Source organism: Pelodiscus sinensis, chromosome 2 (assembly GCF_049634645.1).
Source record: "Pelodiscus sinensis isolate JC-2024 chromosome 2, ASM4963464v1, whole genome shotgun sequence".
Classification (NCBI taxonomy): domain Eukaryota; kingdom Metazoa; phylum Chordata; order Testudines; family Trionychidae; genus Pelodiscus; species Pelodiscus sinensis.
The window spans coordinates 198,819,902-198,836,549 of record NC_134712.1 but is presented as its reverse complement, the minus strand read 5'-3'; the positions used below and the strand labels follow the sequence as shown (position 1 = coordinate 198,836,549).

The 16,648-nt window shown below is 43.8% G+C and overlaps 1 protein-coding gene across 12 annotated transcripts in view; it reads left to right on the top strand.

The window, feature by feature from the left end:
• The first annotated feature begins 130 nt into the window (after positions 1-130).
• Positions 131-16,648, top strand: part of STK31 (serine/threonine kinase 31) — a 103,167-nt gene continuing 86,649 nt past the window's right edge. For 3 of the 12 annotated variants that reach the window (XM_075922199.1, XM_075922200.1, XM_075922201.1), the window contains exons 1-5: positions 4,680-8,100; positions 9,712-9,796; positions 10,631-10,669; positions 10,748-10,800; positions 14,435-14,533. In XM_075922199.1, coding sequence (XP_075778314.1) covers positions 10,642-10,669; positions 10,748-10,800; positions 14,435-14,533 — 180 coding nt within the window. In that variant the 5' untranslated portion in view covers positions 4,680-8,100; positions 9,712-9,796; positions 10,631-10,641. The other 9 variants (XR_012901996.1, XR_012901995.1, XM_075922197.1 and 6 more) reach the window with 8 other exon arrangements.

Genomic DNA, 16,648 nt, shown 5'->3' with positions numbered 1-16,648 from the left:
GCTTGGCATACCATCTAAGCTCTAAAATACTGCTGCACGGATCTCACGTTTTATTCATGTGTAATAGACCCTTTATGTTTTTTTAGAGATGTAATGAGATGTACCTGATGCACCACAACCCCTCCTGCTGGGCACACTAGGAATTAGCTCAATCCTTAGAAGGGCAACTCGCTTGCCCATATGAAGAGATGGGAATTTAAATGGGGATTTCATTCTCCTTGTTATGTTGCATGTGAGTTCTGTTGTCCTATAGTAACTCTGTGTGTGTGTGTGTGTGTGCTTCAGTTTTCCAGGGTACTGCACCAATATTTAGAGAATTTTAGGTGCAACTCTCACTGAGGGTGGGTACCCTAGCCTTTGCACATACACAATGGCCGATACCCTTCGTAACCTGAGCCCAGAAGTGAGTGAAGCCAGGTGACACCTTTAGCCTGGGCAGGACATAGGCCAGAGAAGGGACTAGGACCAGGCTGCTAGGTGTGAGGGTTAGTCTCGGCTGGTCTGGGGTGCAGGGAGAGGGTTAGGACCCTAGCTCTGGATCCCCCTCAATGGACTGTATTGACTACCGTGCTGACAAGTCTGTTCTGCGCTGTGTCCCTGTCAACCTTTTGTTCTACCTGCAGTCTGAGAGTCTCCTCTGACTGCAGATGGGGATGCAAGGACCAGGGACGACTCATGCCTCAGCGACAGCCAGTCATCACTCTGCAATCTCACCATGCTTTGATTTTGGACCTGCATTGCTCCTAGGAGCAGTGTTTTCTTTAGGGCCATACTGGTCCTCGACCTGCTTCTGGGGGTATCAGCAATCCTCAGTAAGTACACCTGCCACAGTGGCCAATTACAGCCCCAATGTCTAGTCTGTCACTTCAGGGGCAAGCCCTAGTCATCCAGGCCACTCTTCAATGTGGGTAGGTGTGAGGCAAGTGGGGGGGACCCAGGCACATCCACTACTCTGGGTCCCAGCCCAGTGTCTTTCTGTTGGCAGTCTTGTCCTGGCCTTCTCTCCCAGTCTATTGCTTTGGGTTCCCTCAGCCACTTTTCCTGCAACCCCTGCACCTCCCTGTCCCTTGTGGCTGCAGCCTAGCAGGTATCAGGCTAGAGTCTCTATCTCCCCTGAGTTTGCACATCATCGCTGTCTCTGAGGTGCGTCCTCTTGCAAACTGGTCCTGCACCCTCCCTGGTCATGAACCAACTGCCTTCCACTCTGCTGAGCAGCTCCTTATAACCAGGGCTGCCTTGGCAAGCCACCTTCTCGTTGACTCCTTCTAAGCCCTTCCCTGATTGGCCAGGGCTCTGTGTAGGCTCCCGCCAACTTGCTCTAACCCCTTCTCATCCAGAGTGGGGCAGCTTCCCCGCTACAAGAGTCTTCTGGAATTTTTCATTTAGACTGATCCAACCAACCCATTCTTAAGTGCTTTGCTGAATCACAGCTTAGGACAGCAGGTAAAATATACACTCTACACTAGGGATGTAAGCAGCTAGTCGACTACATGATAAGCAAATGCTCATCACATATGTGACGGGGTGAGGTCATATATGACCCTTCAGGGGTGCCTCCCGGGGTACTGACAAGGCCACTGCCACTTGCCTTCCCGCTCTCTGGGGTTCCTCACTGCCTGGTCCTGCTGGGCCAGCTCCGCTGGTCTCTCCGAGCTGAGGTCCCTGCCCCCACTGAGAAGCAGTACAGACACTGAACCACTTCAGGTCCAAAAAGAGTGTAGTTTAGGGCCCAGCCTCCTGAGAGAGCACTCCCCAGATGGGATCAAACCCCAAAGAATTAGGTAAGCCCCCTTTAACAATGAAAGGGGGAATGTGCACACTGGTTGCCCCCCCCAGGTAACAATCGCTTACACTGGGTTTGATAGAAAATAAAAATGGTTCTATTAAATTGAAGCAGTAGGATTTAAGTAGTAATAAGTGAAAGTAGGCAGAGCAAATAGGTTACAAATGAAAAGAAACAAACCCGCTTGACTAATTCTACATTGAAACCTCAGTACAAACTTAAACTCACCCTAAAACCTCTTTTCCAGCTGCCACTGTAAACCAGGGCTCTCCTCCCCACCCTGGGGTCTCAAGCTCCCTCCTTCAGGTGCAGCCCAGCCAAAAGACCCAGGCCTCTCCTCTCCTTTTTGTTAAAGGATTGAGGCCACCCCTACCAACCATTGCTCAGGCTGAAGGACAAAAGAGATAATTTAACAGTTGAGGGTAACACCCTCCATGTCTCTCATTCATACATTTGAAACTCACAAATTATTCCACACTCCCTGTGTCTAATTTTATACACACAAATGATACATACAACAGAGTACAATAAAGAGAACCAGTGGATCGTGCCATGAAGATTGATGGGTTACACAAAATGATCCTCTCAAAACACTTTTGAGATATGTATATTCATGTCCATAAGTCCATTTCCAAAAGCATGGGGGGAGGAGGCGGTCCGTCACAACGTAGTTGAGTAGGAACTCGACTACTTGCTCCTTCCTCCCCTTCCCCGTTGCCGCCTCTGTCAGAAAAAGGCAGCAAGGGCGGGAGCATGAGCCAGTTCTGGGGGGAGCTGGCTTAAAAGCCAGTTCCCCCTCAGCACCGTCTCCACAGAGGAGGCAGGGGGCAGCAGGCAAACAGCATGAGCGGGGATTGATGTCTGCTTAAATGAAGCACACGAGATCTTTTACAGGGGAAAAGGCAGTACGCCGCATTCATTGAGAATACAACAGTTGCATATGCTTTTCAATCACTCATACACACAAACAACATACACACAAAGTTTCACCAGACAATGTCATAGTTACCAGTCCAGAGTCTGTATCAATCTAGTGGCCAGCTAGATTGAACACAGGGGGGAACAGGGCTTTTGTAGGTTGATCCATCTGATGCTCGTCTCATCTTCACTCATGCTTGCTCCCCCTCCTTCTTTGGCTATCTGGTTCTGAGAAAATGTCTTTCTTATCTTTTGTTTGCAGTTGTTTAGGTGTATGGGTCCCAGGATGGTAAGGACACAAAGGAATGAGGTAATACCTTTTATTGAACCAACTTCTACAGAGAGCTCTTAAGTCTGGGAAAGATATTCAGTGTCAGAACTAAATATGGAATAAACTGCTTAGCAAGTTAATTAATGCATACTATAAGAGGCTATTCATGGTGATATGTCTTGTTAACACCCCTGCAGTCATGGAATAAAAAAAGGGGGAGTGCACCCTCAAAAAGTAAGCTTGGAAGCTTAAACACATAATTGTTAAACAGTAAAATCACGGATTTAATAAAAACACCAGATTTATGGCTTATTACAACACTCTTACCCACTGACTCCTCCCTCACACTTTTGGGGGTCATCTCTTACAATATGTTAATATCTTGTGAATTATTTCTTTTTTGGATCCTCTCTTACAATATATGTTAGTTATTTATGATAAACAATCTGTTACTTTTTTGGGTCGGTGAAAGTGTGACAGCTAGATAAAAAATGGAAGTCCCTGTCTATACAACATACTTAGACTCAAGTTACATAGGCATAAAGTCACTATAAATAATATATTGCTTGTGCATGCTCATATTGGCTCCTTGTAGCGGTGCTGCACATACTCACTAGGGCTGTGTCCAGACTCAGGGTTTTTTTCGAAAAAGTAGCCTTTTTTCGAAAAAACTTCACCTGCATCTAGACTGCAGCTGCGTTCTTTCGAAATTAAATCGAAATAATGCAGCTTTTCTTTCGACGGTGGTAAACCTAATTCCACGAGGAAGAACGCCTTCTTTCGAAAGTGCTCTTTCGAAAGAAGGCGTTCTTGAAAGCAAACAGGCTTTTTAGAAAGAGAGCATCCAGACTCACTGGGTGCTTTCTTTCGAAAAAGCGGCTTGCTTTTTCGAAAGTTCCGCGTGCAGTCTAGACGCGCTCTTTTGAAAGAGGCTCTTTCGAAAGTATCTTTCGAAAGAGCCTCTTTCGAAAGAGGCTTGCAGTCTAGACATAGCCTAGGAGTGCTTGTGTCAAGGCTGTTCTCCACTCTGGCACTCCAAGTGCAGAAGGTGAGGGCCCACAAAAGACTTTAAATATTCCTTGCCTCTGTAGGCTTCTGTTTAAAAAAAACTTCCCAAGGTTACAGATTCCCTGGCCTTAGGAGATAGGCTGCCACCATCAAGTGAATTAAGAAAAACTGTGAAAAACAGGGAAGAAACACTTAAACTTCTCAAGGCGTACTCCAAGCTCTTTTGCCACAAGAGAGCTTGAAAAAAGAAACTACAAACACAGAAAACAAACTCTCTCTCTGATAGCTGGCCTCTCAGTCTAGGCAGGTGCACACACAGACCTCCTATTATTTTTTTAGGACATAAGAATCAAATAATCGCCTCAAAAAGGTGATTTTTATTAACAAAACAAAAAGATATACTTGATTGCTGGGTGTTACAGAGCAACTGAGAAAAGAGCAGATTAAAACACAAAGAAAAAAATGGTATTTCTGGCACATCTTAGGTATAGTGGGGGGGGGGAGGGGAAGGGAGGAAGGCACATGGATTTTACATAGAGAAGGTTAACCAAACAAAACAAAGAAAATTACCCTGATTGTGACTAAACATGCATCTCTCTCTCTTTACTCACAACCCGTACTGATTACTTCATCTTGCTTCCTCCAGCTTTAACTTAGAACTCACACAAAGGAACAGCAGCCAGGTATCTATATTCAATTTAAATTTCAACAATCTTTCCCATTGGTTTTCTGCCAACACCCCCTAGCTACCTGAGTTTAACCCTGTAGTCACCTGGTGCTGGCCAGCACTCCTCCTATCCATCAGAGCTTGTATCTGTGCACAATGTGGTGCACTGTGGTTAGGTATCAAAGTGCGCAACCCGCTGTTATCCAACGTTCTGTCTTTTGGAAGATTTAGGCAATGCAAGTAAGGAAGAAATGTGTTGCCCAGGTATGACTGGGGGCAAGGGGTTAGCTTTGAAGCATGCAACTATCTCCATCCTATAATATTAGATATATTAATTAATTTTTGTGCCTTTTTAAAAAGTCCCACACATGTGTTTGGCCCTCATTGCTGTTTACCATCTGATAACAGCAGAGAGCTTGCTCTACACTGTTGTCATGAATGTTGCAAAAACAAGACACATGATCCTCCAGTATTTGCAGTGCCACAAGAACAGAATCAGCATGATGATAACTTGGAGGACAAATTGCTTTAGGACATAGCAAGAACCAATTCAGGGTTGTTGATGGTATTCATAGGACTGCTGCAGATGGCAGAATGCAGGTTTTTTGCTTGAGAAATGAGCAATTACTGGTACTATCACCTGTAATGAAGGCTTGAGATGACAAAAAGTGGTTGCAAAACTTCTGGATGCATAAGGGTATGTTCTTGAATCTGTGTGCTGAGCTTGCCCCAGCCCTCAAGTGTAGAAGCACCAGAATGAAGAGCTGCACTGCCTGTGAAGAAATGAGTAGCCATCATCCTGTGGAAATTTGCAATGCCAGTTAGCAACTAATCAGTGGAGAATAATTGTGGAGCTGGAAAATACATTGGGATGGCATTATCATGCAAGTAGGCAGGGCCACTAATTGTCTCTTCCTGCTATGCAGCACTTTAGTTCACAGTAATGTGCAAGATGAAGTGAATAGATTTTCAGTAGTGAGATTCCCAAACTCTGGTGGAAACAATTCACAGAATGATAGCTTGACATACATCCAGCACTGAGCCTCAGTGGCAAATGTTCTTTGTGAATTTCCTGTTCCTTCCCTTTAAAGATACCCTTATATCCCTTTAAAGGGAGTTTTCTTTCCCTTTAAAAGTACTTTTCCCTGTGTAAGTAATGAAGTTCAGGTTACCAGTACATAAATATGTTTCCACAGATGTGGAATAAAACCAAACTTTTGGAAAGTGAATATTATTTTCCAGCATACAGAAACTATTGATAACATTCAGAGATCGTGCCATTACTTGCAGTAATAATCTGCACAATAATAATTACGAGGTTCATAGCAAGGTGCACCCCAGTCTCCTGCCCCAGATCACAATACTCTCCGACCCTAGGTCACATCTCAAACCTCTGCACTCCAGTCCCCTGCCCTAGGTCACAACCACCTCCTTCACCCAAACTCCCTCCCAGACTGCAGTCTCCCTCCTGCATCCCAATCCCTTACCTCTAGCTCCTCTCGCACCCATCCTCCATCTCAGACCCACATCTCCTCCAGTAACATCATACATAGAAGAGTGCGGCCCTCAACCACTTTCCAAAACCTTGGAGTGGCCCCCCATCAATAATTATTGCTCATGCCTATGTTAAACATATTGGCTGTATCTAGACTGGCCAGTTTTTCTGGAAAATCAGCTTCTCTTTTGTGCAAAGCTTTTGCGCAAAAGGGCCAGCGTATACAGCTCAGATTTGTTTTCCGCAAAAAAGCCCCGATCGCGAAAATGGCTTTTTTGCGGAAAAGCACGTCTAGATTGGCACGGACACTTTTCCGCAAAAAGTGCTTTTGCAGAAAAGTGTCCGTGGCAATCCAGACACTCTGTTCCGAAAATGCTTTTAACAGAAAACTTTTCCATTATAAGCATTTCCGGAAAATCATGCCAATCTAGACGTAGACATTGTTTAAACAGTTAACCAGGGGTGTCCACTGGTCCCCTCACCCACTGCTGGGCTGGAGCGGCCTCTCCCACTGCAGACAGGAACTGCTTCAGCCTGGCCCGAGCAGTTCCTGTCCACTGTAAACCTCCCCCACAGGGCTAGAGCAGCCCCCTACCCATGGCAGGCGGGGGGCTGCTCCAGCCCCCACCAGTTAACCAGTAAGCCTCACCAGTTAAAGGTGAGACTTACTAGTTAACTGGTTAAACCTTCACATCCCTAACAGTAACAAAGCAGCACAACTGTAAATCAACTAAGTCTATAAAAAAATTATTTCACAGTATGAGATAAATTAGAGATAGGAGCAACATACATTCATATTTTTCTGAACAAGAATGCACAAGACACTTTGAATGTAGGAATCTGACAGCTTAAGTATGACAAGATAGCAATGAGTTTCTGAGGTGTGAATCTTTATATTGTTTTTTTTAAAGAAAAGAGAAATTGGATAAGAACATAGGTGGTGATGGAAACTTATAATAAGGTGGTTGCAGTTAATATTTATGTTATGTTAGAGCTCTCTTTTACAGCATCCTACACAATCATAGAAAATAAATAATTCCTTTCCTGAAATGCTTACAATCAAAAGGAAGAGGAGCTGGATACAATTCACCAGCAAACTGATATGGTTAAAAATTGGCACAGCTGTATTTGTTACATGAAGCACAGTTTTGTATTATGGTTGGTTAGAGCTATATCAAATTCACAGCCATGAAAAATGCCTTAAGGACAGTGAAATCTTGTTTCCCACCATGAAATCTGGTCTTTTGTGAGCATTTACCCTTTACTATACAAATTTCATGGTGGACACTAATGTTTTTCAGATTGGAAGTCCTGACCGGAAATGGTATTGCAGGGGAGATTGCAAGGTTATTTTAGGGAGGGTTGCGGTATGATATTGCCTTCCTTATTTCTGTGCTACTTTCAGACCTGGGCAGCTGGGGAGTGGTGGTTGTTTGCTGGGTGCCCAGCTCTGAAGGCAGCACCCTTGCCAGAAGTAAGGATGATGATAATATAACATACCAGAAGGGTCTAAAGAAAAAACAAAAAAAATCTGTTGTATCCCCCAGAGGAACATGTCTATTAGCAGTGGTTGTTCTGGTGCAGTAAAAAACTACCGTATTTTTCATATAAACATCCACAACACAAATCACACAAGGATAGATGATTTGGGCTGGAAGAGACCTCCGGGGGTCATCTAATCATGGCAATTCTAGTTGACCTCTCCTCATCATGAGAACAGAGCAGTGCGGCTGCCACAGCGCATTAGCCCTCGCTGAGGCCAGACACCCGAGGCGGAGGAGCTGAGCCGCTGCCACACGCCCCTCGTGATTGACAGCCAGCAGCGGCGTGGCTCGGCCGGGCTTCCGCGCGCGCATGCGCAAGGGCGTGGCGCGAACGGCGGCGCTTCTGCTGGCGTCGCTGCCGCGGGAAGCTGCAGCACGTGCGCGCGGGCGGTGGCAGCGCGGCTGGAACTCGCTGTGGGTAACCGTCTCTCCCCCCCCCCGCGTACGGGACCTGCAGCCCCGGGCCGGGCTCCTGGGCTAATGCTGGCCGCGGCGGCCGGGCTCGTGGTGTGTGCCGGGGCAGGGGGGCGCTAGCAGCCAGGGGATGCTTCCTCCCCTCGGCCTGAGCCCGCTTGGCCTGGCACTGCTGGGGTGCGCCACGTGCGGCTCTTGCCCTGTGGCTAGTTGGCTTGAACAGTGTCTGGTTTGGCTGTTGAGAGTGGCCAGTTAGCTCTGGCTGCTTCAGAACTGGTTGGATTCCAGGGGCTTGCAGCGCTCCCGGGGGGGCGGGCTTTTTGCAAACCCCAATGTGGGAGCTCTGGGAATCACGCTCCCTGCGAAGGGATGGCGCTGCACTGTGCACTAAGTGCTCCCAGCCTTGGGTTCAGCTGCCCTAGTTCTTTCCAGACAGGGCAGCTAGCGGAGCTCAGTTTAAACACCGGTGTCTAGACTGGCCAGTTTTTTCCGGAAAATCAGCTGCTTTTCTGGAAAAACTTGCCAGCTGTCTACACTGGCCGCTTGAATTTCCGCAAAAGCACTGACTTCCTACTGTAAGAAATCAGTGCTTTTTGCTGAAATACTATGCTGCTCCTGTTCGGGCAAAAGTCCCTTTTGCGCAAAACTTTTGTGCAAAAGGGCCAGTGTAGACAGCTCAGATTTGTTTTTTGCAAAAAAGCCCCCATCGTGAAAATGGCGATTGGGGCTTTTTTTGCGGAAAAGCGTCCATGCCAATCTAGACGCTCTTTTCCGAAAATGATTTTAACGGAAAACTTTTCCGTTAAAAGCATTTCCGGAAAATCATGCCAGTCTAGACGTAGCTGTTGGTTTTAAATCGCGGCTAAACTGCATTGCTGTAAATGCCGCAAAGTAAGCTAGGCACTTGCACTGATGGAACTGCCACAGCTGAAGCAGGCTCAAGAAGTTGAAATGTGAATTAATGATCAGACACTTTAAAATATTTTCTGGAAGTTGGCCATTGTGGCAGTGGTTTGGGATAGTAAGATAATCAGACAACTCATTACTGGAGGGGTCTCTTTAAGATCACATTAGGCTTTTCCTAGGCTACAGTTGTACCTATGTTAGCAACAGTTTAGGTTGCACAGGATTGGCTCTGAGGAAGTTGCTATTTTGCCATCTAAACAGAAATGCAGTATAAAGCTCTTGTTTCTAATGGGCATACTCAAAATATGCACTCTTGACACACCATTGAAGATTTGATGGTAACATTTCCAGATGCTATCCTAAATTATGTTCATACAATTCTAATCTGGGAAAAACCATCCACGTTACTAAAGACAGTTGGTCAAAAGAAGCCCTTTGCTCATCTATAAATATTGGGGGAGGGAAGGAGAATGGCACCATTTCAATTTTTATGTCTTTAAGAAAAAAGCCCTCTCCTCCTTATGTTGGTTTCGATTGCACTATTTAGCTGGCATTCTATTTCCACATCTACAGTGTAATTAAATTGCTTGAGAAGAGATTGGAAAATGGCATTGTGTGGTTCTATGTCCGTCCTAGTGAATTCCAGATTGATTTTACTAGTGGATAGATTATTTGTCTAAAATGGAAACTCTGAACTTTGACTAGGATCTGAAAACTTAAGTGTGGCTCTTTCTGATTCTTGCGTCACCAGGATTATAGATCCAATACACAAGACTTATTTTTTGACCAGGTAAGCAGATATGATTATGAATGTACAAAGGCATTAGATCTGTTGAGTAAGAATACTGGTGTTACATTGTAATTTTTCTTGGCATGATGACACTTTCAATCACTAGTGCAGATGAAAAAGATTTAGTGAGATTACTGTCAGTTAAAGCTTTAATTGAAAAAGTATTAATTTGAGCTCCATTCCGTTAAAAAATAAAAAAAAATAAAAAATGCTTCCCCACTGGAAAGTATGAGAATGTTGGAGAAGTTATTACTGATTCTTGAATATACAGAGGAATCATTCAATATAAATGTAAATCAGTACTTCAAAGTGCGTTAGTCATATTTTCATGTTTTTTGAAGTTGGTGCAAAGACTTATATTTGTATTGATAGTACCTGGAGGCTTCCAACAAGTCAGAGCCCCATTGGCCTAGATGCTCTAAAGATTTATTAAATAACTGCCCCTTCCCTAGATTGCTCTTAGCATCAAAACCAAAATATACACAATGGATGAGACCAAGGGGGGAAGAAAAAGGGAGGGGGGAGAATGGATGTGTTGGTGAGAGTGGGAGAAGTGGAGTAGCAAAAATAAGAGTTAATGAAACATTCAGAAGTAATGTATAGTTTCAGAATCCAATGCCATCCTTAAATGCAACAAGGCTTTGATTTTAATGTGTGTGTATACACTGGAGCAGTTTTCATAAAAATTCTGAAATATTTCATGGGTGTCTGGACATTAAAATAAAGGCCACAGTATACAGAACTTAGTATAGGAGTAGGGCCCAACTCAGTAAATTATTACATACCTTAATTTCTACTATTAGGTGTAACTCTAGATGTTTTGTAATGTTTCAGGATTTGTCATAATGGATGAAGACACAGGATATAATAAAGGTATTGAGGGAAAATAGATTGTTTCTTTTGTTAACACTGAAATTCAGAATTGATTTAAAATATTTGTTTCCCTCCCAGTTGAAGATGTGGTTGGTTGTCATGTTGAAGATGCTGTGACATTTTGGGCACAGGTGAGGTAAAAAAAAACAACTCCTTCTTGGAAAAAGGTATTCCAATAAATTGTTCATTGAATCTGGTCTCACACAAAAATGGCAGAGTTAAACTTAGACAAAAGTTAACATGTTTGATGGGTATATGAATAAGAATGGAGATGGGGGGGAAAAAATCCTAACCTAGGTTCCAAAGATGAACATTCAACAATGTGGTTAAAATATTTCATCCAACTGTTGAGTTGCTTAACACTGGTCTAAATAGAAGTCACGTATTGCCTTCTGAGTTGGGTTAGAAAACTATTGACCATCAGCCAACTCAAATTTTGCATAGATTCATTACTCTATTCAGTGTGCAATAGGTGTTACTTAAAATCTTGAATGTTAGAACTATCAGTGTTGGATCAGGAATAGTATGGAACATTTACTTTGGGATCTTTAAACTTTTAACATGACTAACTTAGATGTTCTAAGAAAATAAAAATGAACAAAACAAAAATAATGGAAAAATCTATCCTGTTTCTCAAGTTAGAATGGAAAACAGCAGGCCGCTTGGCAATTTCTGTAACTTTGTGACTTTTAATTCTTCATGTGGAATTTTACATGGTGGCAATAAGAGCAACCGTTAAAATAGAGAAAATGATTGTAAAATCCAAAATTGGTAAGGAGACTCAGTGGCAGATGTAGTACTTGAAACTTCTTTTAACCTTTTAAAAAATTCACTAGATATCCTGTTGGTGTCATGTTTAATTACAGTATTTTTAATTACTTACTGGCTTAATTGTACACAGGTAGTCACAGATTCATTATGGGGCATAAGAGTTTCTTTAAACTATTAGAAGATTTACCTGACATTGGTTGGGTCCTTCACTCAGATATGTTTTGTTTTTCTTAATTTAAATAATTTTTTCTTGGGAGGTGCTGGGGATGAGGGATGAAGTATGCAGGCTGCTTTGGGGAGAGAGGACAATGCCATCCCTTTCTCACCACAACAGCTTGAGAAGTGCCTGTGCATAACTGCTGTAGTTGCAATGTGCACAACCAGGGGAGGGGTGTATGTCCCCTGGCTGAGGGACAGACAGACACATAGACAGAGAAACTCTCTCAAATACATAGTATGTAGCTGTCCCTTACTCCACCTCTGCCTTCTGCTGCCCTAATGGGGTTATGGGTGTCCTGTTCCCCATCTGTGTCCCTTTGCTGCTCCCCAGTAGTCATTCTGCAGTACAGGCAGTCCCCGGGTTACGTACAAGATAGGGACTATAGGTTTGTTCTTAAGTTGAATTTGTATGTAAGTCGGAACTGGCTCCAGATTCAGCTGCTGCCACTGAAACTGACCAGGGGCTGACTACAGGAAGCCGGAGGAAGAGTTGCTCTGCCCCCAGCTTCCTGGAATCAGCCTGATCCGTTTCAACAGCTGCTGAATCTGGAGCCTGGGACAGAACAGCTGGGGCGCTACCCGGTAGGTTCCCACAGGACCAACCCGGCAGCACCCCAGCTGCTCTACCCGAGGCGTCCCGCAACAAAAGCCTGGTCTGCTTGGGGGCGGGGCGCACTAGCTGCGCTCCCTTCCCTCCCCAGCAAACCAGGGAGACCCGAGCAAAGCCGCACAGGCGGAGGGACCCCGCCGCCCGTGTGGCTTTGCTCCTTTGTCCCCGTGTGGCTTTGCTGCTTTGCTTGTTTGCCCGGGAGCAAAGCCTCCCAGGCGGCGGCTTTGCTCGGGTGTCCCTGGTCTGCTGGGGGGGTCCAGCGGCTTTGCTGGACCCCCCCAGCAGACCGGGGAGACGGGGAGAAGCTTTTCTCGCCCCGGAGGACACGGGTGGCGACCCGCCGCCCGTGGGCTCCGGGGCGAGAAAAGCCCCGTTCGTAAGTGCGGATCCGACATGGATCCGCGTAAGTCGGGGACTGCCTGTATAGCTGTCCCTCCTATCAGACTCCTCCATTTCCATTTTATAAGAAACAATTGAATTCCAGGCATATCCCATTGTCCTAGCATAACCAAAACCTGACCTCACTTTAAGCTACGATAAGAAGAAGCTGCATGCCAAACTTGGTGATCCTAGCTCTTATCATTTAGGAGCAGTTGTGGAACAAATGGACTCATGGATGAACAGACAGACAACATTTCTAAAATATGTAGTAGACTTGGAAATTTATGCACTGACTATTATAAGGGGTTCATTAGAACTATCACTAGTTACAATGTCCCTCTTTAGAATTTTAATTTATGCATTCTGCAACTTAATCCTATAATTTTTCCAGTATTCTATACCCTGCTATTCTTTTAATGGATAACTAAGTCAATTTTATTACATTAATATTTTCTCTCCCTCTGCACATTCTGGATTTTCTGTTTATGTACTACTATGTATTTGAGAGACTTTATCGGTCTCTGGTTCAAAAACTCCTCCTAAAAATGGTAAGGGTTAGAACCACCCTTTGGTATAGCTGTTTTAACTTAAAGCAAGGAAAGGGTTTAGTTATGACAGGAAAATGGGATCTGCCTGGAAAGGGATTGCGTCTTATAAAACCAAACAGAAAAGAGACAAAATCATTAGGCAGATGAAAGGGGCTTGCTAGGTGCATGCCTCTTCCCTTTTGTCATTTGGCACTGTCCCAGTCTCAAGCCTCCGAGCACCAAGGCACCCTTTAGGGAGAGCCCCCGCTGCTCAATTCCTATGCAAACATTGTTGGCCGTTCCCCTTAATCAGGGAACCAGAGGAAAGTGCACAGTTTGCCACATTGCTCACTCTGGCTAGGGAGTGCAGGATGCAGACAAACCCAAGCCTGCCTCATCTGGGGGTCATGCACCCATCTCCTAGCTGTACCTGCTGGAGCTACGTTGGACATGGGGAGGCGCTTCTCATCTGGTCCCAAGCAGTGGCAATAAAAGGGGGCTGGGGTAGTTCTCTCTCCCCAGGCCAGCCTGTTTACTGAAGTCCTCATCATTGCAATGATTCAAATGAAGACTGTACGTTTTCATTTTATTTTCCAAAAAATAGAAATTAATTGAGTTAAGGACCTAAGCAGTGCTGCATAAATCTAGTATAATATAATAAATGTCACATTTATTGTAGTTGATGCATTTTGATTTATCAGGTTGTAAAAAACTGTAATTTAAAAGGATCTGTTCATATTAGTAAAATCAAAAAATTATTCTTACAAGTAAGAAAACCGGATATAAACATATTGCTTTTCCCCATAATGTTGGAAGAGGAGTGCTACATACATATTCCCAAAAATACTGGAATGCTCACATTATATGAGTTTTTTATAACAATGTTTTGCAAGATATCTTAAGACTATAATCTCTCAAAGTTAAGCTATTAACTTAACCATGATGATGTGGCTTGTATAGATGTGTGGCTTGTATAGATGTCATTCTAGCAGAAAATTGGCAAACTGTGCACAGGTGCACTTTCCTCTGCTTCCCTGATGCACAGGTGTCTCCTGATCCCTGAAAGTCAGTTTCCAGCATTGGAGAGAAATTGCAAATAAGCGTGTATATACAGTTCAGAATTTAGAAGTTAAAAGTTGTCAGGGCAGTGCAGTGGTGTCAAGATTAGTAGATGTTTTGACTTACTGGCTTTTGAAACATTTTAAAAGGTTTTCAAATTATAGCTAACTCTTTTTATTCTCCCATCCTACGTCTTAGAACATCAGTAGAAATAATGACATCTTGAAATTGAGTCATACATTGGCTGAAGTTTGTCCTCAGGCCAGCTCAGTTTTTGGCAATCCTGATTTTACTAAGGTAAGAAGTGTGTGAGATTGATGGGTTTTTTTTTTACACGTACATACAAATCTTTAAAAAACAGTGAATAGTCTTGCAGCACCTTAGAGACTAACAAAAAATATAGATGGTATCATGAGTGGTGGTCTGTTGCTTTCTTAGTTGGGCCTATCTTGAAGAAGCTAATGCTTAGGTACTCGTTTGGCTCTGTCAGTCTGTTTTTCCACTTCTCTAGGTGGGTATTTTAAGTTTTAAGAAGGCTTTATATAGACCCTATAGGTGTTTGTCTCTGTGGGGTTGGAGCAAATCCGGTTGTATCCTAGGGCCTGGCTGTAAACAATTAACTGTGAAATTTATCTGGGATGGAAAGCTCGTGATACCATCTACATTTTTTTTTGTTAGTCTCTAAGGTTCTATAGGACTATTCACTGTTTTAAGTTTTTTTCTGTTAGGCTATGTCTAGACTACATCTCTCTGTTGAAAGAGGGAAGTAAATGAGCCCAATCGAAAGCGCAAATGAAGCGCGGATTTAAATATCCTGTGCTTCATTTGCATATTCGTGTCCAATTGCTGTTTTGAAAAAGGGTATTGCAAAAGCGCAGTCTAGACGCAGTTCTTTGGGGGGAAAAAACACCTTTTTCGAAAGAACTTGTACTCCTGAAAAAATGAGTACGGGTTCTTTCAAAAAAGGGTGGGTTTTTTTTGTTTTTTGAAAGAACTGTGTCTAGACTGCACTTTCGCTTTCGAAATACCCTTTTTCAAAACAGCGATCAGACACGAATATGCAAATGAAGTGCAGGATATTTAAATCCTTGCTTCATTTGCACTTTCGATCGGGCTCATTTTACATCCCTCTTTCAACAGAAGGATGTAGTCTAGACGAACCCTTACAGACTAACATGGCTACCCCTTCTTAGTTACACAGTTGAATTTTTAGATATTTTCTCTGTAACACAACTTGTATTTTCTCAACTAAAAAGTAAGAGAAATACTCAAGGAAAAATGTTTGTTTAATGTTAAATCTTTCTTCCCTTTAGATATGATTCTTTTCCATTAAAAAAGAAACTGTTAAGAGAACATTTAAAGTTGCAGTTAACCACTGGATTCAGGAATTGGCATAGTGAAATTTACATGTGTAACTTGAACTGTTCCTGTGTCCATTAGGCATTATAGTAACTAGGGATATTAAGGACTAGTCAGTTGACTAGTTAACTTTCCTCCCCTTCCACCTCTTGCTGCCTCTATCAGATAGAGGCAGCAAAGAAGGGGTACTTCCCGGGCTCAGCTGTGCAGCGATGCCCCTTTTAAACACAGAGGCAGCATTCAAAGGGAAAGTGCCGCACAGCTGAGCCCGGGATCAGGTATATAGTGCTGCCGTGTGTGGAGCCCGGGGTCAGCTGAGGACTCCCCAACTGACCCTGGGTTCTGGGGAAATGTGTGGAACCACGGTCAGCTGGGGAGTCCCCAGCTGATCCTGTGCTCCGCGTGGCCTTTCAAATAGGCCGCGTGGCATGGAGCCCAAGGTCAGTGGGGGACTCTGCGTCCCCTGCTGACCCTAGGCTCCATGCTGCACTGTTGCTTTGAAATGCACAAGAGCCCCCATTGGAGGCTCAAAGCTGACATGAGCATGCTGTCCAGAGTCCACGGGACTTTCCGCTAACCCCGGACTGTATGCGGAGTTCTGCATTCCTCCTTTGAAATGTATGAGAGTTCCAGCGGGGACTTTTGTACATTTCAAAAGAGGAATGCGGAAGTGCCTGCCGACTAGTCGAGTAGTCGCTGGAAATTCCATCAACTACTCAACTAGTAAAATAACCAATAGTTAACATCCCTAATAATAATCTTGAATTACAGTGACATTATATTTCAAATGTACAGTTCTCTTCTATAACTTAAATTAACATAGCTAGTAGGATGTTGTAGAACGGCGTGTCATTCTGTGCCTGCTGGACAAATTGTTAATGACACGTTGCCGTGAAGTATTGTATGACTGTTGAGGGTTATATATTTTGAAGCATCCAACTTATGCTAGTGTAGGGGTTAGAATGCTGGGTTAAGTGAGCTACCACTCTGCTTCAATATTGTACAAATATCCAGATTACAAACTTTTAAAAAATAAGGGTTGTAATGAATTGT